Source organism: Stegostoma tigrinum, chromosome 15, assembly GCF_030684315.1.
Source record: "Stegostoma tigrinum isolate sSteTig4 chromosome 15, sSteTig4.hap1, whole genome shotgun sequence".
Lineage (NCBI taxonomy): Eukaryota > Metazoa > Chordata > Chondrichthyes > Orectolobiformes > Stegostomatidae > Stegostoma > Stegostoma tigrinum.
Window position 1 is genome coordinate 2,022,693 of NC_081368.1, and position 25,757 is coordinate 2,048,449.

The 25,757-nt window shown below is 42.9% G+C and overlaps 1 protein-coding gene across 2 annotated transcripts in view; it reads left to right on the forward strand.

The window, feature by feature from the left end:
• LOC125458929 (transmembrane 9 superfamily member 2-like) overlaps positions 1-25,757 on the forward strand; it is a 134,080-nt gene that overhangs the window by 34,731 nt on the left and 73,592 nt on the right. For both annotated transcript variants that reach the window (XM_048544776.2, XM_048544778.2), the window contains 2 exons: positions 18,516-18,609; positions 23,594-23,721. In XM_048544776.2, the coding sequence (XP_048400733.1) occupies positions 18,516-18,609; positions 23,594-23,721 (222 nt within the window). The remainder of the gene's footprint in view (positions 1-18,515; positions 18,610-23,593; positions 23,722-25,757) is intronic.

Consider the following 25,757-nt stretch of genomic DNA (forward strand, 5'->3'; position numbering starts at 1 on the left):
GTAATTTGAAGCAACAAGTTTCAATAAACTTCTAAGTAAAAGCATTTCAGTTGACTGAGGCACAAAAACACAGACCAAACATCAATTAGTTTAAAATCCTTTTGTATTCTTCCATAGTATGTGGGTGGTGTTGGTTGGGTCACGCAGCTACTGTGACCCCCGTTGGCCCTCAAGGTGGTGGTGAGCTGCCTTCTAGAACTGCTGCAGCCCTTGTGGTGCAGGGACACCACAGTTCTATTAAGAATTGAGTCCCAGGATGGTGAGTGGCTTGGAGGAAACCCTGCAGATGAAGGCTTTCACTTGTATCTGTGGCCCTTGATTATCTGTATGGCAGCTGTAACAGGTTTGAAAGGTTCTTTTGAAGGAACTTTTGGAACGCTACTCCACTGCATCTTTTAACAGTAATAATGTGGAGGTGCTGGTGTTGGACTGGGGTGATTCCTGACTTGGAACAGTACGCACTTTTGCCATCCCATCACTGGTGGGGGGACTGAGTATTGGGGTGCTTGATGGGGTGTGAATCAAGTGAGATCCTTCATCCACGATTGTGTCAAGCTTTGTGTTAGAGCTATATTCATTCATCTAAGTGAGGAGCACTGTATCAAAGAACAAAGAAACCTACAGCACAGGAAGAGGCCCTTCGGCCCTCCAAGCCTACGCCAATCGAGATCCTCTGTCTAACCTGTCATCTGTTTTCTAAGGGTCTGTCCATTTGCTCCCTGCCCATCCACATACCTGTCCAAAAGACGCTAACGTGTCTGCGTTTACCACCTCCGCTGGCAACGCATTCCAGGCACCCACCACCCTGCTGCGTAAAGAACTTGCCACGCATATCTCCCTTAAACTTTGCTCCTCTCACTTTGAACTCATGACCCCTAGTAATTGAGCCCCCCACTCTTGGGCAGGAGGGGGGAAGCTTCTTGCCATCCACCCTGCCTATACCCCTCATGATTTTGTAGACCTCAATCAGGTCCCTCCTCAATGCCAAGATAATAAAATGTGAGGCTGGATGAACACAACGGGCCAAGCAGCATCTCAGGAGCACAAAAGCTTGTGCTCTCAGCCAAAAGCTGCTTGGCCTGCTGTGTTCATCCAGCCTCACATTTTATTATCTTGGAATTCTCCAGCATCTGCAGTTCCCATTATCTCCCTCCTCAATCCCCGTCTTTCTAATGAAAATAATTCTAATCTACTCAACCTCTCTTCATAGCTAGTGCCCTCCATACCAGGCAACATCCTGGTGAACCTCCTCTGCACCCTCTCCAAAGCATCCACACCCTTTTGGTAGTGTGGCGACCAGAACTGTACACAGTATTCTAAATGTGGCCGCACCAAAGTTCTATACAACTGCAACATGACCTGCCAACTCTTGTACTCAATACCCTGTCCAAATAAGGAAAGCAGGCCGTATGCTGCCTTGACCACCCTATTGACCTGCATTGTCACCTTCAGGGAACAATGGACCTGAACACCCAGATCTCTCTGTTCATGAATTTTCCCCAGGACTTTTTCTATTTACTGTATAGTTTGCCCTTGAATTGGATCTTCCAAAATGCATCACCTTGCATTTGCCCGGATTGAACTCCATCTGCCATTTATCTGCCCAACTCTCCAGTCTGTCTATATTCTGCTATATCACAATTATGACTTGTGCTTTGTACATAAATTTGGGGAGTCAGGTGATGAATCAGTCATCGCAGCATTCCTAACCTCTGACATGCTCATGTAACCACATAAAACTGCACCAATGATACAAGGGGTTTTAGGTTAGCCGTGACTCTGAGGATGCCAATAGTTGGAGATTCAATAATCGTAGTGTTTTGAATGTTGAGAGCGCTTGTCATTGCTTGGCACTTGTCATGCACAAATTGCCCCTGTCATTTGTGGTCCTAGATCTGCATGTTGGTCATGTCTTGTTGCATTTGGCTATGGGCTGCTTCAGTATGAAGAGTAGTGAGTGGTGCTGAACATTGTACAATCAGTGAACAACATCACACCTAATATCAGTGGCCTTCCTTCTATTGTGAAGTAACTGAAGATGATTGGGCCAATGACACTACCCTGAAGAACTCCTGAAGTGAAATGATCTTCCTGAAGAGAGAGAACTGTGATAGCAAAAAAAATCTGGAATAAAAAGATAACCTAACAGTGACTGCACAGTCATTTGGAGTTAAAAATACATCTCGTTCACAATGTATTTTCCGGAAGGAAATGCCTGTGTTTGCCTGGACAGGCCTGCAATCTGACTCTGAACTGTCTACTAAGCAATTAGGGAGAGAACATAAAACATAGAACATAGAACGTTACAGCACAGAACAGGCCCTTCGGCCCTCTATGTTGTGCCGACCTGCCATACCGATCTCAAGTCCATCAAAGTTACACTATTCCATGTACGTCCATATGCTTGTCCAATGACGACTTAAATGTACTTAAAGTCGGTGAATCTACTACAATTGCAGGCAAAGCGTTCCATACCCTTACTACTCTGAGTAAAGAACCTACCTCTGACCTCTGTCCTATATCTTTCACCTTACAATTTAAAGCTATGCCCTCTTGTGCTTGCCGTCACCATCCGAGGAAAAAGCCTCTCCCTATCCACCCTATCTAACCCTCTGATTATTTTATGTCTCAATTAAGTCACCTCTCAACCTTCTTCTCTTTAACGAAACAGCCTCAAGTCCCTCAGCCTTTCCTCGTAAGACGTTCCCTCCATACCAGGCAACATCCTAATAAAACTCCTCTGCACCCTTTCCAAAGCTTCCACATCCTTGTTATAATGCAGTGACCAGAACTGTACACAATACTCCAAGTGCGGCCGCACCAGAGTTTTGTATAGCTGCAGCATACCATTTTGATTCCGGAACTCGATCCCTCTATTAATAAAAGCTAAAACACAGTATGCCGCCTTAACAGCCCTGTCAACCTGGGTGGCAACTTTCAAGGATCTGTGTACATGGACACTGAGATCTCTCTGATCATCTACACTACTAACAATCTTACCATTAGCCCTGTACTTTGCCTTCCGGTTGCTCCTACCAAAGTGCATCACCTCACACTTGTCTGCATTAAACTCTATTTGCCACCTCTCAGCCCAGCTCTGCAGCTTATCTATGTCTCTGTGTAACCTACAGCATCCTTCGTCACTATCCACAACTCCACCGACCTTAGTGTCGTCTGCAAATTTACTAACCCATCCTCCTATGTCCTCATCCAGGCCATTTATAAAAATGACAAACAACGCTGGACCCAACACCGACCCTTGCGGTACACCACTAGTAACTGGTCTCCAGGATGAACGTTTCCCATCAACCACTACCCTCTGTCTTCTTTCAGCAAGCCAATTTCTGATCCAAACTGCTATATCTCCCACAATCCCATTCCTCCGCATTTTGTACAATAGCCTACTGTGGGGAACCTTATTGAACGCCTTGCTGAAATCCATATACGCCACATCAACCGGTTTACTCTCATCTACCTGTTTGGTCACCACCTCAAAGAACTCAATAAGGTTTGTGAGGCACGACCTACCCTTCTCAAAACTGTGCTGACTATCCCTAATCAAATTATTCTTTTCTAGATGATTATAAATCCTATCTCTTACAACCTTTTCCAACATTTTACCAACAACCGAAGTAAAGCTGACTGGCCTATAATTACCAGGGTTGTCTCTACTCCCCTTCTTGAACAGGGGAACCACATTTGCTATCCTCCAGTCTTCTATAGACAATGACGAGTTAAAGATCAATGCCAAAGGCTTGGCAATCTCCTCCCTGGCTTCCCAGAGGATCCTAGGATAAATCCCATCCGGCCCAGGGGACTTATTTATCTTCACCCTGTGTAGGATTTCTAATACCTCTTCCTTGTGAACCTCAATCCCACCTAGTAGCCTGTATCTCAGTATTCTCCTCAACAACATTGTCGTTTTCTAGAGTGAATACTGTCGAAAAATATTCATTTAGTGCTTCCCCTATCTCCTCTGACTCCACACAACTTCCCACTACTATCCTTGATTGGCCCTAATCTTACTCTCGTCATTCTTTTATTTCTTAAATACCTATAGAAAGCCTTAGGGTTTACTCTGATCCTCTCCGCCAACAACTTCTCATGTCTCCTCCTGGCTCTTCTGAACTCTTTCTTTCGGTCTTTCCTGGCTACCTCGTAGCGCTCAAACGCCCTAACTGAGCTTTCACATCTCATCCTAACATAAACCACCTTCTTCCTCTTGACCAGAGATTCCACTTCCTTCGTAAACCACTGCTCCCGCTCTGTATACCTTCCTCCCTGCCTGACAGGTACATACTTATTTAGGACACGCAGGAACTTTTCCTTGAGTAAGCTCCGCGTTTCTGATGTGCACATCCCCTGCTCCCTAAATCTTGCCTAATTTCATCGTAATTTGCCTTTTCCCCCAGCTGTAACTCTTGCCCACTGGTATACACCTATCCCTTTCCATCACTAAAGTAAACATAACAGAATTGTGATCGCTATCACCAAAGTGCTCACCTACTTCCAAATCTAACAGCTGGCTGGCCTCATTCTCCAGTACCAAATCTAATGTGGCTTCGCCCCTTATTAGCCTGTCTACACACTGTCAGGAAGCCTTCCTGCACACACTGTACAAAAACTGACCCATCTATAGTACTCGAACTATAGTGTTGCCAGTCAATATTTGGAAAGTTGAAGTCCCCTGTGACAACTACCTTGTCTCTCTCACTCCTATCGAGATTCATCTTTGCCATCCTTTCCTCTACATATCTGGAATTATTCGGAGGTCTATAGAAAACTCCCAACAGGGTGACATCTCCTTTCCTGTTTCTAACCTCAGCCAATACTACCTTAGTTGAGGAGTCCCCAAACATCCTTTCTGCCACTGTAATACTGTCCTTGACCAACAATGCCACACCTCCCCGTCTTTTTTTTAAACCATCTTCTCTGTTCTTACTGAAACATCTAAATCCCGGAACGTGCTACAAGCATTCCTGTCCCTGCTCTATCCATGTCTCCGAAATGGTCACAACATCGAAGTCCCAGGTACCAACCCTTGCTGCAAGTTCACCCACCTTATTCCGGATGCTCTTGGCATTGAGGTAGACACACTTCAAACCACCGTCTTGCTTACCGGTGCCATCTTGCGTCCTTGAAACTTTATTTCGGACCTCCCTACTCTGGACCTTTTCTATAGTCGAACTACAATTTTGGTGCCCATCCCCCTGCTGAATTAGTTTAAACCCACCCGAATAGCCTTGGCGAATTTGCCCCCCAGGATATTGGTACCCCTCTGGTTCAGGTCAAGACCATCTTGCTTGTAGAGGTCCCACCACCCCAGAAAGAGCCCCAATTATCCAAGAATCCAAAACCCACCCTCCCTCCTGCACCATCCCTGTAGCCACGTGTTCAACTCCTCTCTCTCTCTCTCTCTCCCTATTCCTCGCCTCACTAGCAAGTGGCATGGGCAACAACTCTGTTCGTCCTAGCTCTCAGCTTCCATCCTAGCTCCCTGAATTTCTGCCTTCAATCCCCATCTCTCTTCCTACCTATGTCATTGGTGCCAATGTGGATCACGACTTGGGGCTGCTCCCCCTCCCCCTTAAGGATCCCAAAAACACGATCAGAGACATCACGAACCCTGGCACCTGGGAGGCAACGCACCAATCGTGAGTCTCTCTCGTCCCCACAGAACCTCCTATCTGTCCCCCTAACTGTGGAGTCCCCAATGACTGTTGCTCTGCTCCTCTTCCCACTTCCCTTCTGAGCAGCAGGGACAGACTCTGTGCCAGAGACCTGTGCCCCCCTGCTTTCCCCTGGTAAGTTGTCCCCCCCAACAGTATCCAAAACAGTATACTTATTGTTGAGGGGAATGGCCACAGGGGATCCCTGCACTGCCTGCGGGTTCCCTTTCCGTCCCCTGACCGTAACCCATCTACCTTTTTCCTGTACCTGAGGAGTGACTACCTCCCTGTAACTCCTCTCAATAACCCCCTCTGCCTCCCGAATGATCCGAAGTTCATCCAGCTCCAGCTCCAGCTCCAGTTCCCTAACGCGGTTTTCAAGGAGCTGGAGTTGGGTGCACTTCCCGCAGATGTAGACAGCAGGGACACTAGTGGTGACCCTTAGCTCCCACATTCTGCAGGAGGAACATTCAACTGCCCTGACCTCCACTCCCATTATTCTAAATTCCCAAAGCGACTGTTGAAAAATAAAGAATTAAAAAATAAACTAGTTACCTTACCAATCTGGTGCACAAAACCTTTTTTGGCTAGAGGAGGAGGAGGAGGAGGATGGGTGGGAGACACTACCCGAATACTGTTTCGGGTAACACAATCACACAAATATATCACCTCACTTACTCAGCAGTCCCGCATACGCTCCGCCTATTCATGGTAAATTTTTAGAACTGTAACTCACCTTCCCGGCAGCTACCCAGTCGACGCTTCTGCTGCTGAAACAAAAATGGAGGGCCCTGACGCTCGCGGTAAGTGTTTTGTTTTAAAAATCCTTACCTTCTTGGCAGCCTCCTGGTGCTCTCTGTCTGGGTCTCCCTCTCCTCCTGAAAAAACATGCAATGAGCAATAAATAGATAATAAAATGTGAGGCTGGATGAACACAGCAGGCCCAGCAGCATCTCAGGAGCACAAAAGCCTTCATCAGAGAGGTCTAGGCCCGAAACGTCAGCTTTTGTGCTCCTGAGATGCTGCTGGGCCTGCTGTGTTCATCCAGCCTCACATTTTATTATCTTGGATTCTCCAGCGTCTGCAGTTCCCATTATCTCTGATACAATGAGCAATAAATGTTGGCTGAGTCATACCCACACCCCAAAAAATAATAACAAAAAGAAACAAATGCCTTTCTGCTAGGTAATGCTCCAACCCTTGACATTTTGCCACATTTGATAGTGTGGCATTGAGGAGCCCGAGCAAAAGTGGAATTATTGGGTGTCAAGGGACAGACTCACTGCTGGTTAGAGTCACCTGGAATATTGAAAAGTGGTTGCAGTAAAAGAGGGTTATCAACTCAGCTCCAGGATGTTTTGTGCAGGATTTCCTCATGGTGGTGTTCTAGGTCGAACCACCTTCAGCTCCTTCAATGATCTTCATTCCACGATAAGGCTGGAAATAGGGATGTTTGCCATTGGTACAATGTTCAGCACCATTCATGGCTGCTCAAATGCTGAAGCAGACAACATCCAAATAGAACAAGCTCTGGACTATGTCCAGGCTTGAGCTGATAAGCGGCAAGTCACATCCATGCCACCAATGCCAGGCAATGACTTTCTCCAACAAGGGACAATCCAACCACTACCCCTTGACATTCAATGGTGCTACCACATTTAATACCCACTATCAAGCCTGCTGCTTCTGCCCGCATGACTGTTCCCATATATGCACCGTCTTTCAAGACAGTGTCCACCTCAGCTGTACACCTCGTCCCAAATTCACCATTCTCGGACCATATGATACAGGAACAGAAATTTAAGCCGTTCAGCCCATTGAGTTTTCTCCGCCATTCAGTCATGGCTGATAAGTTTCTCAACCCCCTTTATCCCCGTAACCCTTGATCCCTTTGACACTCAAGAACCCATCTATCTCCATCTTAGCTATGCTAAATGCCCTGGCATCCACCCCCCTCACAGCGGACGAACGGTCAGCCCACACATCAAAATCTCTTTGTCCCTAGATGTCAAACTCTTTCTGCTGCCTCTGCCCTGTGCCTATTTCTTTCGCAGGGAGTCTAACCCCCTACCACCAATGACCCTACTGCCGTCAACAGACTTCATCTTCCTGGATGCTACAGTACAGCCACCTTGACCTCTTCATCTCCAACTGCTCCCGTGACATCAATTGCCTGATTCTCTCCACTTCTCTCTCTCACTCCAGCCTCTCTCCAATGGAACACACAGCCCTCCGCTCCAATCCCAACCTCACCATCACACCCGCTGATAAGGGGGATACGTTGTTAGTATGATGTCTACATTGCCGAGATCACGCATTTCCCCCCTCACCCACTTTCGGGGCACTGCCCATGCCCTTTGCCTCTTTTCAAGACATCCAATTTCCTGGCTGTCAACATCTCATTTTCATTGCGGACATCCACTGTCTCTACACTCATCCCCCATAACAGCCCTCTTCTTTCTCTCCATTGATACTCTGATCCGCTCAGTGAAACTTGACCTTGCCCTCAACAACTTTTCCTTCAACTCCTCCCAGTTCCTATAATTAAAAGGGTGGCTATGGACACCCGCATGGAACAGAGCTATGCCTCTCTCTTTATGGATATGCGGAACAGGCCCTGTTCTGCAGTTAAACCGGCACCATCCCTCACCTCTTCCTCTGCTACATGGACTGCAGTGGTGCTGCCTCATGCTCCCATAAGGTGCTTGAACAGTCCAAATTTACTAACATCTTTCACCCCAACCTCAAATTCATCTGGCCCATCTCCAATAACTCCAGCACCCCTTCCTGAACACCTCTATCTCTGGTAACCACCACCTCAGCATCGACATCTACTTCAAACCCACCAAGTCCCGTAGCTACCTTGATTACACCTCCGCTCACCCACCCTACTGCAGGAATGCAATCCCACACTCACAGCTCCTCTACCACGTATGTTCCAAAATGGAGCATTCCATTCCCTGATGATGTCCTCCTTTTTAAAGGACTGTAACTCCTCCCTCCTTCCTTTCTTCCTCCATCCCCCCCCCCCGCCCCGTGAATGCAATCAACTGCATCTCTTGCATTTCCTGCACTTATGTTCTCAACCCCGCCCCAAAAAAAATAAAAACGAGGACAGAGCCCCAGTCCTCTTATACCACCCCACCAACCTCTGCATCCAGTGAATCATCCTCTGCCACCTACGATCTGACTCTACTGCCAAAGAGATATTTCCCTCCTCACCCCTATCTGCTTCTGTCGGGACCGTTCACTCTGCAACTCCCTCATCAGCCCCACACTCCCCACCATGCCTGCCAACTTTCACTGCAACCACAGGAGGTCTGCACCTGCTTCCACATCTCCCGCCTCTGCCCAAGGCCCCAAACAATCTTTCCAAATCCGACGGGTTCACCTGTACATCCTTCAACCTGGTCTGCTGTATCCATTGCTCCCGATGTGGCCTGTACTACATCAGTGAGAGCCAGCACAGACTTGGTGACTGACTTGTGGAGCATCTGCGCTCTGTACACTGTAATCAACACCATCTTCTTGCTAACCATTTTAACTCCTCCCTCCCACTCCCTGGGTGACGTCCATCCTGGGCTATCTCCAGTGGCACAATGACGCCCCACACAAACTGGAGGAACACTCCTCATTTTCCACCTCGGGAGCTTTCAGCCCAATGGCCTGAGCATGGAATTCACCAGTTTCAAAATCTCCCCACCCCCGATGTCATCTTCTGTCCAGCCCTCCCTCTCATCTCCAGCTCCTTGACCTGACACAACTTGTCCATCATCTTTCCCACCCAACTGTTCCACCCTTCCCATGACCTATCTCCACAGTCCCCTACCTGCATCCACCTATCACCATCCCCCTTACCTTCCCCCAGCCCCACTCCCCCCTCTCTATTTATTTCTGAGCTCCTTTCTACCTCCCCCATCCTGATGAAGGTGTAAACCTGAAATGTCGACTCTTTGCTCCTCTGCTGCCTGACCCCTGTTCCTCCAGCTCCACACTGTATTGACTCTGATTCAGCACCTACAGTTCTTGCTATTTCCCTTTGGAAAGTTTTTAAGTTTGGCCAGCTAACTGATCAGAAGCACACTTTTAAAACAATGTTTGAGGTCTTGCCACTGAATTAGGTAGGACCTTTACATCTCTGGAACTTTCTGGCTTCTTCATCTGCTTCTAACCTCCTTGTTAATATCAGTCCTCTTTTTGTTATTAATTGTACGTTGCTGCCAGTGTAAATGATCTGAATGATTGAGTGTCATCCTGCCAAATCACGCCTTTCATATGCACCTGAAAATGCATCATCTGCCACTTTCCCACATTCTATCTGGCATGATTTTGCCCACTTGCTTAACCTATCTATGTCTCTTTTCAGATTGTCATCCTTGCTTTCCTACCTGTTTGCTCGTCGTCTTGCATGGGTTTCCTTACTTAAGAAAGGATACACTTGCCAGAGGAGCGCAGTCAAAATTTTTAAGACTAACTCCTGGATGGCAGATTTGCTGAAAGGAGACATTCAGTGATTGGGCCAGTATTTGTTGGAGCTGAGAATGAGAGGGGACCTCGTGAAAGGCCTAAATTTCTGACAGGATTCCAACTAGTTACAAGGATGATGTTTCATTTGGATCGTCCATAATGAGGGCTAATGATGTCTGGATATGCAGTAGTCCATTTTGGACAGATGAGAATGGTGAACTTGTGCATTTCTCTACCTCTCCAAGCTGTGGAGGCTTGATGGGCTAAATGTCTTCTTTCTGCTTTCTGTTTCTGACTGATTGGAACTCTTCCAGAAAAGGTGGTAGAAGCAGTGAGAGATCCTTGTCAAATATGGGGTGAAAGGATATCAGGAGCCTATGGAAGTATGGATTTCAGGTTACAATCAGATCAGCATTTATCTTATTGAATGGCAGAGCAGCTTTGCAGGACTCGGCCTACCTCCTCCTAAATTAGCATGTATTTTCACATGAAATTCATGCATTAGTGACTTCCTGTTAGATTCCTTTCTCCTCCAGTTATGTTCTTGCGTCGTCTCGTGCTCCTTCAGAAAATTCTGCTCGTGCTGGTACACAGGCTTGATGCCCTTGTGATCCATGACCAAGTTGAAGATACTTAGTGCTCAGTATATACTTAGATTCTCTGGGAGAAATGCTCATTTAGATTGTGATTACTAGAAAACACTGTGCCCATTCTAGATGTGAGTTTGCTGGCTGAGCTGGAAGGTTAGTTTTCAGATGTTTCGTCACCATTCTAGATAACATTATTAGTGAGCCTCCAATGAAGCGCTGGTGTCATGTCTCGCTTTCTATTTGTGTTTAGGTTTCCTTGGGTTGGTGATGTCACTTCCTGCATTGATGTCACTTCCTGTTCTTTTTCTGAGGATGGTAGATGGGCTCCAAATCAATGTGTTTGTTTATGGAGTTCTGGTTGGAATGCCATGCTTCCAGGAATTCTCGTGCGTGTCTCTGTTTGGCTTGTCGTAGGATGGATGTGCTGTCCCAATCAAGGTAGTGTCCTTCCTCATCTGTATGTAAGGATACGAGTGATAGTGGGTCATGTTGTTTTGTGGCTAGTTGATGTTCATGTATCCTGGTGGCTAGCTTTCTGCCAGTTTGTCCAATGTAGTGTTTGTCACAGTTCTTGCAAGGTATTTTGTAAATGACGTTCATTTTGCTTGTTGTCTGTATAGGGTCTTTTAAGTTCATTAGCTGCTGTTTTAGTGTGTTGGTGGGTTTGTGGGCTACCCTGATGCCAAGAGGTCCAAGTAGCCTGGCAGTCATTTTGGAAATGTCTTTGTCGGGGAGAGTGGTTATGGTTTCTGAGCCTGTTTTGTCTGTTTGTTTGGGTTTGTTGCTGAGAAATCAGCGGACTGTGTTCATTGGGTACCTGTTCTTTTTGAATACGCTGTATAGGTGATTTTCTTCTGCTCTTTGTAGTTCATCTGTGCTGCAGTGTGTAGTGGCTCGTTGGAATAATGTTCTAACGCGGCTTCGTTTGTGGGTGTTGGGATGGTTGTTCCTGTAGTTCAGTATTTGGTCCGTATGTGTTGTTTTCCTGTAGACGCTGGTTTGAAGTTCCCCATTGAGTGTTCGCTCTACTGTGACATCTAGGAATGGCAAACTTCAAACCAGCGTCTACAGGAAAACAACACATACGGACCAAATACTGAACTACAGGGGCAACCATCCCAACACCCACAAACGAAGCCACGTTAGAACATTATTCCAACGAGCCACTACACCCTGCAGCACAGAGGAACTATGCAGAGCAGAGGAAAATCACCTATACAGCGTATTCAAAAAGAATGGGTACCCTATGAACACAGTCTGCTGATTTCTCAGCAACAAACCCAAGCAAACAGACAAAACGGGCTCAGAAACCATAACCACTCTCCCTGACATCAAAGACATTTCCGAAATGACTGCCAGACTACTCGGACCTCTTGGCATCAGGATAGCCCACAAACCCACCAACACACTAAAACAGCAGCTAATGAACGTAAAAAGACCCTATACAGACAACAAGCAAAACGAACGTCATCTACAAAATACCTTGCAAGAACTGTGACACATACTACATTGGACAAACAGGCAGAAAGCTAGCCACCAGGATACATGAACATTAACTAGCCACAAAACGACATGACCCACTATCACTCGTATCCTTACATACAGATGAGGAAGGACACCACTTTGATTGGGACGACACATCCATCCTCGGACAAGCCAAACAGAGACATGCACGAGAATTCCTAGAAGCATGGCATTCCAACCGGAACTCCATAAACAAACACATTGATTTGGAGCCCATCTACCATCCTCAGGAAAACAAAGAACAGGAAATGACATCACCAACGTGGGAAGTGACATCCCCAACCCAAGGAAACCTAAACACATAAATAGAAAGCGGGACATGACACCAGTGTTTCATCGGAAGCTCACTGATGATATTATCTAGAATGGTGACGAAACATCTGAAAATGAACCTTCCAGCTCAGCGAGCAAACTCTCATCCAGAAACTCAACCTGAGCTACAAATCTTCTCAAAACTCGCTACCCTGCCCATTCACTGCTGTTGCCGTTCTCCCTAGTTTCAGAAAACTAATGGTATACTGTCACTGCAATGGTGGATCAATTTTAATGCCACAGCATGTGAAACATTGCTGTTTGGTGATTCAGTATGGAGTGCCTGTAGTGAGCAAGAAATTGTGAGATGCGGGGAATAATTGTAGCAGCCTTGTCTGAGGTTTGGCTTTTTCTTAAATAAAAAAAATTACTAAGAATTGCAGATGCTGGAAATCAAACAAAGACAGAAGTTGCTGTAAGATCTCAGTAGGTCTGGCAGAATCTGTGAAGAGAAATCAAAGTTAACGTTCAGGCCCTGTGAACTCCCCTCCACAACTTCCAAGGCTTGGCTTCTTCCTGTTGAGCAATTATAATACTTTGAGGTGACTATTTTGCTTAAAGATGTAACCATTTTGTTCTATTCCCTCTATGTCCAAATGATTTTGACACTTCATTTGCAAGAAGCAAGTTCTATAGCTAATGCAAAACAGGAAACACTGATAATAGGCCTCAAATATTAATGGTTTCTCATGACAAATGTTGTATGATTTTTAACACTTCTTTTCCAACATCATCTGAATTTTCCTGAAATTCTACATATAGCTTGTTTATTATGCTGAAGCTTTCCACCCTGTGTCCATCAGGGAAGGCACTAGAATGCCAAATTTAAATGATCATCAAGCATTCTACAGCAGAAAAGACTGCTGGGTGGTAGGCAAGCTGATTCTGATTGGTCAAAGCTTTGCTATGTGGAAAGCAATGGGGAGTGCACAACTTTGCAAAATCCTGGGTAATTCATAGTGAGCGAAGATTGAACATATTCCTTTTGTTTACACAGGTATCTGTGTTAATGTATGTTGCTTCTAGAGAAGCAACATTATAAGTTTGGTGTAATTATCTTTAAATTGGCTGTTCAAATTTGTGTACATGCTGTCGAATTGCAGAATTGCATCATTGTTGTGCTTTTTGGGTTTTGCTAGTGTGGACTGGTTGATTGTGGTATGTATTCTGCCTGTTGTCAGCATGCTGTTTGATTCAATCAGCCAATTGTTATAAGACATTGACATTAAAATTCACGCGTAACCTACTATATTGTGTGGAAGGCAAAATCCACTTGTGTAACCACTGCGTAGAGTAAAACGGCTTAGCCTGTTGAAATTTTTACATACCATGTTTCAGAGATAACCTGAGGGAAACTGGGCGCTTTTTGAAACTGCTCAGCTGGTCTGGCAGCATCTGAAGAAAAGAAATCAATTAACATTTCAGATTCAGTGACCCTTCCTCAGGACTTCTTACTTTTTGAAACTGGTGGTTTTTGGCCTTTTGGTCAATAGGCAAGAGAACGATAATCTGATCAGCATTATTGTCCTGCAGGATAATGTTCAACAAGCTCAGTGTGTTGCAAAAGTTGAGTCCCGAGGTAGCAAAAATCAGAAGGCCACACTGGATCTGCTGTGTGAGGGAGGCAAATTCATCAATTTGATGAGAGGTAACAAATTATCTGAGCAGGGAAAATTTTTGTGGCTCCCAGGAAAAGGTGATAAACACACACAGTTGCTTCAGCTGAGAGCTAGCATTGACTGTATGTCATAGGGTGAAGTTGTCCTTCTGTGTTGTAACCGTGCTATGATTCTATGACCTGCACATTAAAAATCATATTTTTAATCGCTTTATATAGAGTGATGTGTCCTTAACTGTTTTGTTTTCAAACCAATCTACTGAGAGATTGCAGGGGCAGAGTTGTTTCCTCTGGTCTGACACAGCTCTGGGAGAGCACCCTGCATAGATGCAGTTTGAAGTAAAGGTTTCAGAGCGACTGATGAGTTGAATTACTATTCAATTTAGTACTAACGAATCTATTTTCTCTGCAAAGCATCAAAGAAAATTGTTACAATACAGAAGATAGTTACTTAGATGTTGTGTTTGCGTTGGTTAACTGAGCAACATGAATTTATGCCATCCACATACCCTTTCCCCACTGTCCTGTGCATTATTTCTGTTTATATAATTTACTATCCTTTTTGAATGCCTCAGATAAAACTGCCTGTACCAACTTCCAAGTAGCGCATTGCAGACCTGAACCGTTCCATGTTTTGTTTTCCTTGCATCACATTTATTATTTCAGCAAATTACTTTATATCTGTTTATTTAATTCTTGATCTATTTGAATGAAAAGTTTTCGGTCCCTGCCTGGACACTCCTTAGTTGTGAAGTCTTCAGACCAATCCCCTTAACTTGTCAGGAAAGTCATTCCTTCTCCAAAATATTTTCATCAGGGACAGGAATAGCCCCTTTGGCTGATAGAATTTACCCTGCCATTTAATATGACTATGGTTGATCAAACACTTCTGTGTCTTTTGCTGATTAAAATTTCTTAGCTCTGGAACCATTCTTGTAAAAACTAAGCCTAAATAAATAATAGTGAATGGAGCAAGTTGCATAGTCTCTGCTCTTCTCGACCTTGCTGCCCACCCAGATCATCAATATCAACAGTGGACCATTGTTCAGTGTGGATTAATTGCCAAATCTTGGGAGCTTTCTTTAATTGAAGACAGGCATTGACGAAAAATTTCACCATTGCCTCAAGTGTTCAAATGCAACCTTTAGCCACATGAGCAATTGATGACGACAAAGCCAAGCTGGTCACCAAGCTCTCAATCTACAGGGCAGCAGTGATTTCAGCCCTTCTTAAATACAACACAATGTACACCAGGCACCTTAAATCCTTTGAAGTATTTCCACACTTCCCTGTGCAAAATGCTGCAAATCTGTAGGCTGGATAGCACTTCACTCTCACACAGGGCCTGAAACATTAACTCTGATTTCTCTCCACATATGTTGCCAGACCTGCTGAGCTTTTCCAGCAATTTGTCTTTGTTTGATTTATAGCATCTGCAGTTCTCTTGGTTTTTATTTAGTACTTCTCTTGTGCCACCTCTTCCATTACGAAGGCAATTGTTGCTGTCAACCAGCTTCCAGGTAGTGTGTTCCAGATTCTGGTTCTGTTTAGGGAAACGTTTTTTTCCCCTTGCATCACATCACCATTACTTTACATCACTTTAAACCCAAACACTTGATTTGTTTTTGGCAGCCCGTATCACCCGTGTGCCTGAGACAGACTTCCAAAACAAGGTCTGTACTTCTGAGCTCTGAATGGCAAGTGGTTACTGGAAGACCACAGGAAACATATTGTCCCTCATTCTCCCAAGAATATGCATTAACACCACTGACTCTGGGAATCTCTAGCCTAGCAGTGTCCAAATTGAAGAAGCCAAGAAGCTAACAATTTGTGACGAATACAGATGGAGAATAAGCATCGACAGCTGCAGGAACATTAGGAAATTCAAGTATCAAGCTGTCATACCTGTGATAGATTATTATTGGTCTATTTTAGTCACCTCAGAACCTCCACAGTGGGTAGAAGAAAGGCATCATTGATCCCAAGGTAGTGTCTAAGTAGTGAATTCTGTTATCTCATCATAGAATCCCTACTGTGTGGAAGCAGGCCATTTGGCCCATCAAGTCCACACTGCTCCTCCAAAGAGTGTTCCTGTATCCCCACATTTCCTGTGGTTACTCTACTTAGCCTGCATATCCCTGGACAACATGGGCAATTTAGCATGGCTAATCTACCCTAAGCCCCACATGTTTGGACAGTGGGAGGAAACTGGAGCACCTGGAGGAAACCAATGCGCAAACTCCGGCATACGCAGTCGCCCAAGGCTGGATTTGAACCTGTGATCTTGGTGCTGTGAGGCAACAGTGCTAACCACTGTGCTGCCTCTGGAGAAGATAATTGAATTCCCAGTAATGGAAATGTCCTTTGGTCTGTTTGGCTGGCTAATTGTTAGCAATGACCACTGACTTCCTGTTAAGATGTTAAATTGCTGATTCAGCTACAGTGTTCTTTATTGTGAAGAGATTAGAGGCTAAGACTGGTCATGTTGATTGAAAACTTGTTAATCATGCAGTACAAAGGACTACAGTTGTTAATTATAAATAGTCAGTGAGGCTAACCAGGGGTACAGTTTCTTGACATTTATGGGATACCTGAAAAGTGCAAATGTGAAATTCTTGGAGCTTAATAGGTAAAACTCTTCAAATTTAAATCTAATTGAAGTTACTTTAACTTTTTAAAATAAAACAGGAGTAGGTAATTGGCTTGTCGACCCTTTTCCACCATTTAGCTATTCAGTGGTTGTGCTTGGGCTTCAACTCCACTGCTGTACCTAATCTCTATCTCTTGATTCCCTGACGGACTGAAAATCTGTTTCTTTCAGCCTTGAACTAATCAATAATGGAACATCCCCAATCCTCTGGGATAGAGAATGAGTGTCCACTTTTCTTTAAAAAAAATTGTTTGTGGGATGTGAACCACAATCTACCTGTTGCCAGTTTTCTTGTGGACCTTTAAAGCGAGTTATAGGACTGGAATGCCACCCTGCCAGAATAAGGAAGGATATTGGTGAACCAGTTGGGTGTTTAGCATAGTCTAGCGGTTATTAGCAACTTCTTATTCTTGAACTGCATAGATGGAATTTCCTCTACTTTTAGATTGTTAGCCCAGACTTGTGGATTAACACAGAATTTTTAAACCACTGTTCAGACATACAATGGTTCCTTTCTGGAGCAGGAGCGCTTGAATGCAGGCCTTCTCCTGCAGAGACAGGGACGCTGTCACTGGGCCACAAGAGCCTCAACCATACCCCTGTATAAAACGTTGAAATTAGCATGGGTAATTGGTTTACAAACAACATGTTTTTGGTTTTTTGCAACAGGTAAATATATTCCTACGTATATCTAATGTACGAAACAGACCAAAGGGACAAAAATGCACAAGAACTGCAAGTGTTGAAGACAAATTGCTGAAAACTTTCGGGCCTGACGGTGTCTGTGGGGAGGAATAAAAGTTAATGTTTCAGGTCCAGTGACTGTTGTCAGAACTCTGAAGGAAAGTTGCTTGGTGGTCTGTTGCTAGTTACTTGAAGAGCAAGATGGCAATCTGGAGTGGAATTCCACAAATTTCCGATAAATGTACTATAGTTTGCAAGTGTGCAGTTACAGGTACTTAAATAATCAAATGCTTAACGGATCATTAAAATTCCCGGGTTGTTGTGAGGGGATGAGCAAGATGTAGGGCAAAGGTCAGATTTCAGCCTGTGATGAACAGTAGCAATACAGTGATGGGTAAATATCCTGTGGTTTTTGCCTTTATACTCCAGCTTTCAAGTCTAGGAGTATTTATGAAGTTGTTCTTGACAAGGTTGAGTCCACTTTGTACACCAGTTTTTTTTTTGGAGTGAATAACCCTTGTTTAGTCTTCTATGTATTGGTAACATGAGGTTTTGCTTTCCTGTTCGGAAAGATTAGCAGATCTTCGCTGCTTAACTGTGGTATCACATTAGGTTTCATCTGGTTTTCATTTCATATCCATACAGTGAAGATTTGTTTAAAATCTGGCGGGCCGTCTTTATGTTGAGCATGCCATCAAAATGCAACACGGTTCATATCAATCAATAGAGTTACATTTGTATATGACTTAAGATATTATAGTTTGATTTTACTTGGTCAGTTAATTCTTGAAAGTTTCAATGTTGAACCCTTTCTTAAAAGATCCTTTCCAAGCTTTAAATAGTACTGGAAATGTGACCGCTCACAGCAGCTTCTGATTTTGTTAATGGTATAAAATTTTTTCCTGCAGTCTTAAGTTGTATAAAAATTTATGTTTACTGTAGTTTTGCTTTGTGAAAGCTGGTGTTGACAGTACAATTACAGTTTACTTTGCTTTTCAAAGGTTTGACTTCTGTCAGAATGAAACTGAGAAAAGACCTTCGGAAAATTTGGGACAAGTATTATTTGGAGAGAGGATTGAGTCATCACCATATAAGGTATCGCATTTGAGATTTTTTAAAATGTAATTGCTCATAATTGAACCATTTCACTTTTCATTGTAGACCAATCTATTTTAATTTTTATAGCCAAGTGCTAATCTGTGAGGAAGGTATTATATTGAGTGGTACACAGTACAGAAATAGGCCATTTTGGTCCAGCTGGTCCATGTTTATGCTGCAGAGGAGACACTGCCTCCCTGATTCATTGCTGTCACTCAGTGTACTTTTGTACACATTTTCCTCTGTTTTCCCTGGCCTTAGAAACCTGAGGCAACTGATTCTCCAAATGAAAAATCAACTCTTTGACATAGCTTTTAGTTAGTACTTCAGTTCTGGAATTTACATGAACAGCTCGGAGGTGGAATTTTTTTTATAATTATTCCTGGAAGTACTTGGGATTTTATTTTTATTTTGACCTTGTGGCAGAACAATATTTAAGGCTTTGAAATGAGAAGCAGTTAGGAGTGTAGAAATGCATATTATTAATTCATACTTACTTTGAATGCATCAAAAATGATTTCACCAATTTTGTAGTCCTGAATGTATTTTGGCACATAAATAACAATAGGTTGATTGGCTTGTCAAACTGGCTCTGCTGTTTTGTTTTTGCAACGGCTCTTCGTAACCCTTAACTCAGATTTCAAAGATGTACTTTCCTTCTCTTTTAATACTTCCAGTGATTTTAAATAGTGAATCTTAGGCATTTGGTACCCACTTGAGGAAGTAATTGCTTTGCATCTTGTTTTAAATGAATGTCCCCTTATTCTGTAACCACTTCTAGGCTGAAGGTTCCCCCACTGGCAGAAATATCTTCTCAACATTTACACTGCAAAGTCCTCTCAAAATCTTTTATGCTTCAAAAGATCATCTATCATTTTTCTAAACGCTAACAAATAAAGACCTTACTTGTCGTTCTTGATAAGTCAACCTGTTTAATCCAAGAATTAGCCTATTGAGCCTCTTTTGAACTGTCTCCAATGCCAGCCTATTCTTTTTAAAATGTGGGCAGCAAAACTTATACTGAACTCTAGGTGTGGCCTTGCCAACACCCTCTACAGTCGTACCCACACTTCGCTATTTGTAACTTAGAACCCTGTAGAAATACTGTGGATTCTGTAAATCAAAAACAAAAACAGAAATTCGTGGAAAAGTTCAAGTCTGGCAGCGTCTGCGGAGAGAAGCTAGAGTCAACATTTTGGGATGTGTGACCCTTTCTTAGTTATATCTGATTTTTGTCCACAGATGCTGTTAGACCTGAGCTTTTCGAGCAAGTTCTGTTTTGGTGTTTTTTTTATTCTTCCTAACAAAGTGCATGACTTCACTTTGCTACGTTAAACTCCAGCTGTGAAGCTTTGCCGAATCACTTAACCCAGCTATATCCCCTCAGATTGTTTATGTCCTTGTTGCAACAAGCTGTCCCACCTAGTTCTTGTATCATTAGGAAATTTAGCTATTTTATTCTCTGTCCTTCCAAGGCAGTTATAGATGTTAAATAAATGAGTCCTTTTGGATTTATCCTTGTGGTACTTCACTAGTTGTCTTTTCAAACTGAGCCTCATTCATCCCCACTCGTTCTTGTGTTTTAGCCAATTCTCGGTCCGTACTAATACATTGCTCTCACTACCGTGAGCTCCTTTCGTTTGCAATTTTTTGATGTGGGACCTTTATCAAATGCTTTCTGGAAATGCATATACATCTCCCTGTTGTCCCTTATCAACTCTCCTTGTTATATTCCCTTCAAAATCTGGCAAATTTATCAAATGTGATTTCACTTTCACAAAACCATGTTGACTGGTTGCGTTAAGCTTCTCTAAATGGTGTGCTTTTTCTTTCTTAATATTGGACTCTAGCACTTTGGTAAAGTTAGGCTAACAGTTACCTGTTCAAAAAGGGACAGACAGAAAGCAGGTGTGTTGGCCAGTTTACCAATCATCTGGAACCTTTTGTTTTACCAACAGCTCCAAGATCGCAGCAGCCTCTTCCTTGTAAATCGTTTAGAACCAAGCAATCAGGCTTTAATGACTGGTCTGCCTTCAGTTCTATTAATTTGTTAAATACTTTGTTCCACATGATAGAGACTTTGTCCCTGTCAGCACCTTGCTTATTTGATACATTGGGATGCTTACACTCCTCCACCACAAATTTTTTCTCTCTTTGCTAGGCTCTTAGTCAACCATTGCTAGATCCTTTTTAAAAAAAAAGCTCAATCGTCTGGCCTACTGCCCTTTTCCACTGCTTTGTTTCCTAAATTTTTGTTTGGATACTCTTCTCACTGCCTTTGTTAAGAATGGGTGATTTAACTATTCTCATCCTCGTTTTAGACTCAAATAAGTTTTTTGCTGAATGTTTTGAAATAGATATTTCAATGTCTGCCACTGTTTATCAACTGACTTTTCCCTTGGCCTATTCCTCCAACTGAGTTTAGACAAGACTTTCTTCATATCCCTGTAATTGCCTATAATTGACACTGGTGTCGACCTGTGTTGCTATCTTTGTCAAACTGATTTTGAAATTCTACCATGGTGTTGTGATCGCTACGTCAGAGAGGATTCTTAACTACAAGATCTCTTTAATAATCCTACTTCATTTCTTATCACTATATCGAAAATTGTGCTTCTTGGCTAAGTTCTACAATGTGCTGCTCTCAGGAGTTATCCCTGACTCTTCACTTTTTTTTTCATGTTCTCTTTGTTCAACTGATCCATTAAGATGCACGTTACAGTCATCCGTGATCCATGTAATGCCTCTCTGGCGTGCCTTCATGATCTTCTGATTTATATTTTGCCTTATGATGAAGTAACTGATGGATGGCACTAGATGACTTCCAACTGGAATTTCTTTCTCTTGCTATTCCTTATTTCCATATGTGCTACCATTCTGAAAGGACTGCAAGAATCCAGAGCCCCATTCATGTGGGTAAAGGGGTCTCACCACTTGCACACTCAGGACAGATTCAACATTATTGTCCTCCAGTTAGAAAGAAGCCAGGTGATCTTGAGTGAAGCCGACTCACCATTCTTTAAAAGAGAGACACTGCAAGAGTACCATTTAACTGACGTTTTAGTCTGTTGACCTTGACTTTCCCATTTTAGAGGTTGGGATCCTTTTTTTTTGCTTTCTAGCCCCCTTTGGCCTGAGCTCTCGGTCACACTACACTGACTCCATAGGTTCTGAGTGTGCTCCCTTCAGTTTATGGTTCATTTGTGTCTTGGTTCTGCGGTTAAATATTGCTGAAGATCTTTTATTTCTGGAGCTTTAGATAATCACTGTCCCCCTAGTGTCTGATCTCTTTTCACTTCTTCCCAATTTATGCTTTGTAGCTCTCTCCATCCTTTCATGTTTTATTCCTAGTTGAATGTGATATTTTGCATCGCTTAGGAATATGCCCAGTTATCCTGAATTGTGAAATTCCTTTTCAGCATGCTGCACTTCAAGTTTGTAGGCTTCTTTTAAAGTGAGTTCTCTTGGTCTTTCATTTGACCATACTACTTAATAATGTTTTCCACTGGGTTTTTTTCATGCATGCCTTGTCACTTGGTTGCTGGTGGATTGCATTTTTCCTGACTTTTAATGATCAGTGAAAGAACATTTTTAAAAAAATGTGATGGTAGAAGCCATATTTTGGTTTAGTTAAGTTGAGTCCAGTAGTGAGATTTCAGTTTATGCCACTTCAGTGTTTTATCTTTCTTTCACCATGAATTGTGTAAGAAAATTGTGCACATCAATAGATTTGTTCCAGTGAATTAGCTGACCCATCAATAATACACAAGATCACTGTGCTGTGAAATAGAATCATAATATTGTGGTTTAGTGTGGAACAGGTGTGTCTCTTGGTCAGAGGCTTGAAGTACACTGCACAGACTTAAGCAGAAAACCTAAGTGTCCATACCAGTGCAATTATGAGTCAACTCCATTGCAGTGGGCTTAGATTCAGGTGAGGTTCACACTGAGAAGGAAACTTTATCTTCCCTAATAGACTTCAAAAACTAATTTCATATTTACCACTGCTGATCATGGCTTTTCATTCCAGATTCATTTGATGAACTTCAGTTCCCTAGCTGCTATGGTGGAATTTAAATTTTTCTTGATATCATTAGCTCAGAGCTCAGGATTACTAGTCTGGTAACATTTCCATTATGCCAATAAACCCAGAATATTATGCATTACAAAATGTGAAAAGCCCACCTTGAGACTTCCATAAAATAGTATACCTTCCTTTACTTTCAAGTGACTTTGAATCATCCCGAGGTAGTGGCGGGTACGATGTGAATCCAAGTGCTTTGCAGCTAATGAAACACCATTGAAGCAATGACACTGCTGCAATATGGCACATGTTCCAGCTGATTTGGGCAGAGCAAGCACTTAAAAGCAGCAGTGAAATAATTTTCCCATATCATTTATGCATCCTGTTAAAAGGCTAAAACACTTCATGTCATGTCGTTACATGTCTGAAATTTACTCCTGTTTCTCCATGTCTCCATCTATAGCTATCCTTTTCGGTAGGATGTAATTCATGCATGGCAGCCAGCTTTCACCTACTGACAATTTCATCTGCTTCCGTGGCACCTGTTTCCATTCAATGTAACCTTGTACGATATTGCAGACTGCACCATTGCTGAACTCTTGAGCCAAATGTTCAAAAATTAGGTTTGTGCATCAGTTAGTCCTTAAAAAGCAGCTTGTTTTTATTGTGAGCAGCAACATGGGAGAGTGATTTTATATTTTATAGAATTGCATGGGATTTCGTTGGTCTAACAGTCAGATGAAAAATCATCAATTGATTATTGTTCACCTGAAGTACCATTGCATTACAATGAAAAACATCAATGCTTCTGAGTTTTCCAGTTGTATATAAGTTTGTTATACAGTTACTACATTGGAATCCACTTTTCTCTTATTTTGTGATAGTGTGAATGTCTTAGCAATTAGGTTCAGGAATTAAAATAACCTTTTTCTTTTCCCCCACCGCTTCCCTGAACAGTTCACGTTTAATGAACCTGAAGCATGTAAACTTGTTTGTATGAAATCCTACAATCCAAAAGATAAGCAGAGTGCAGACAAGTTGTCGTTCATAAAGAAAGGAATTCTTCTGAATTACCAACACCATTGGTAAGTGCATGAAATTGCATCCATGTTTCACGCTTTCTTTGATCTTCAACATTTTTCAGTGGATTGCGGTCCAGTTTTGACTTGGCCCAGAATTACTAAGTTGAGGAATTTTATGTGCAACTACAGAAAGTATAATCTTTGTGCAGGTCACTTAGCTCAACCAGTCTTCTGGTGTTTGCATGTTGTTCCTTTCAACTCATTTTTGCTTCACAACATTATGACAACAGCAAATTTATATTTATCTTTATCTGTGTTCTTCAGGACAGATAGAAAAATGCTAACTTTCAAAAGAACCACAATTTGAGATACATGAGAAATAGGGTGCTGATTAGTAAATCAACTGTGGTTGGCCATGGATAATCGTGGAGTTTTCTTTGTGCAGTGGCCAGTGTTTGTGGTCCATTACTAATTGTCCTTGAATTGAGTGGCAAGGTAGGACACTTTCGGAAGGCTGATGAGAGATGGGGATGGTAATTAGTGCATAAGTGAATGAAATGAGTTTTTACAGGGATAGTCATGGTTGCTATTGCTGATACAAGGTTTTTGTTAACAGTTTGAATTGCACCAGCTGTTGAGGAATTTGAATCCACGTCCCTGGAGCATTGAAATAAAAATAGAAATTGCTGGAGAACCTCAGCAGTTTGGGAGCATCTGTGCAGAGAAAGCAATGTCAATGTTTCTGGTCAGGTGACCCTCCTTTAGAACTGAATATAGCTCTGAAAAGGTGGCATTTTAAGACTGGGGTTTGGAGAGGGGAGTAGGGCGCAAGATAGTTGGAAAAAGAGACTAGAGAGAGCGAGCGCAACAGTTGGGCTGACAAAGGAATGGACAATGGATGTGCTAGGGAGAAAGAATTGTCACTAATGGGAGTGATCAGTGGATGAAAATGAGTTGGATGCGATGAAAGCAGCCCATGTGATGACAGCACATTGGCATGGGGACTCTGGATTATATGCTCAGTCATGTTTGAACTGTGCTACCATAGAGTTGACTTGGACACTGACCTAAGAATAGAATTGCAACATTCCCTGTGGTTGCTTTGACCAATCCAGATCAACTTGCCTTTTTGAATTTAACTAACAGCGTGGGGTGACAGTTGCCTGGTGCATTGGTAATGGCTTTGCAATGGGGAAACTAGATTGCCTAGCCAATCACTGCCTTGTTTGTCATGCAGTATAAACTTTCGTTCCTGCAGGTTTTTTAGCAATTCTCAATCCTACTAAACAACTAACATCTATGTGGAGCCTTCATATATGTAGTTGCGTATATGGAGCCTTATACAAGAAACTAGCTTATAATAGAACTTTCTTTGTAATGTAATGAAATGCCCTTTAAAACAAGGTGTGCCATTGGGTCACAAAGGAGTTATGAGGTCAGGTGACTAGTAGCTTGATCAAGGAGTGAGGTTTTAAAGGAGGAAGACCAGGTAGAGAATAAGGGATAGTGAATAAATTCCAGGCAGCTGAAGGCATGGTCACTAATGGTCAAGCAGTTGTGATTGGGAATGCTTTGTCAGACTGTGACAGTCTGAGAGTCGTGACGTTGTTAGATGTCAGGGATGGATAGGGCAAGGCTCTGAGGTTTCAGGACCTGGATGAGAATTTTAAAATCAAGAACCTGCTTCTTGAAGTCCAGCTTGGGGAATTTGGGGTTGAGGCTAGTTCTGAGTTAAGATGTGGATAGCAAACCTTCAGTTTATAGAGTATAGGATGTGAGAATAGCCAGAAGGCTTCAGAAAAGAGAAGTAGGAGAAATGGAGTTATTAGATGTTTTTTAAGCCGTAGATGGGCTAATACTGAGTAGTGTTACAGGCTCTGAAACAGGCTGTCTTTACACAATTGACGTCACATACTCATCTCAGTAACTCTGAGAACTGTAGACTCATATAGTACAGAAAAGACTCTTTTTGGCCCATCAAGTTTGTATCATCAAAGCTACACTAAATATGTTAATCCCACTTTCCAGCACTTGGGCCTATAAACTTGAATGTGATGACATTTCAAGTGCTTATCCAAGTACTTCTAAATGTTGTGAGG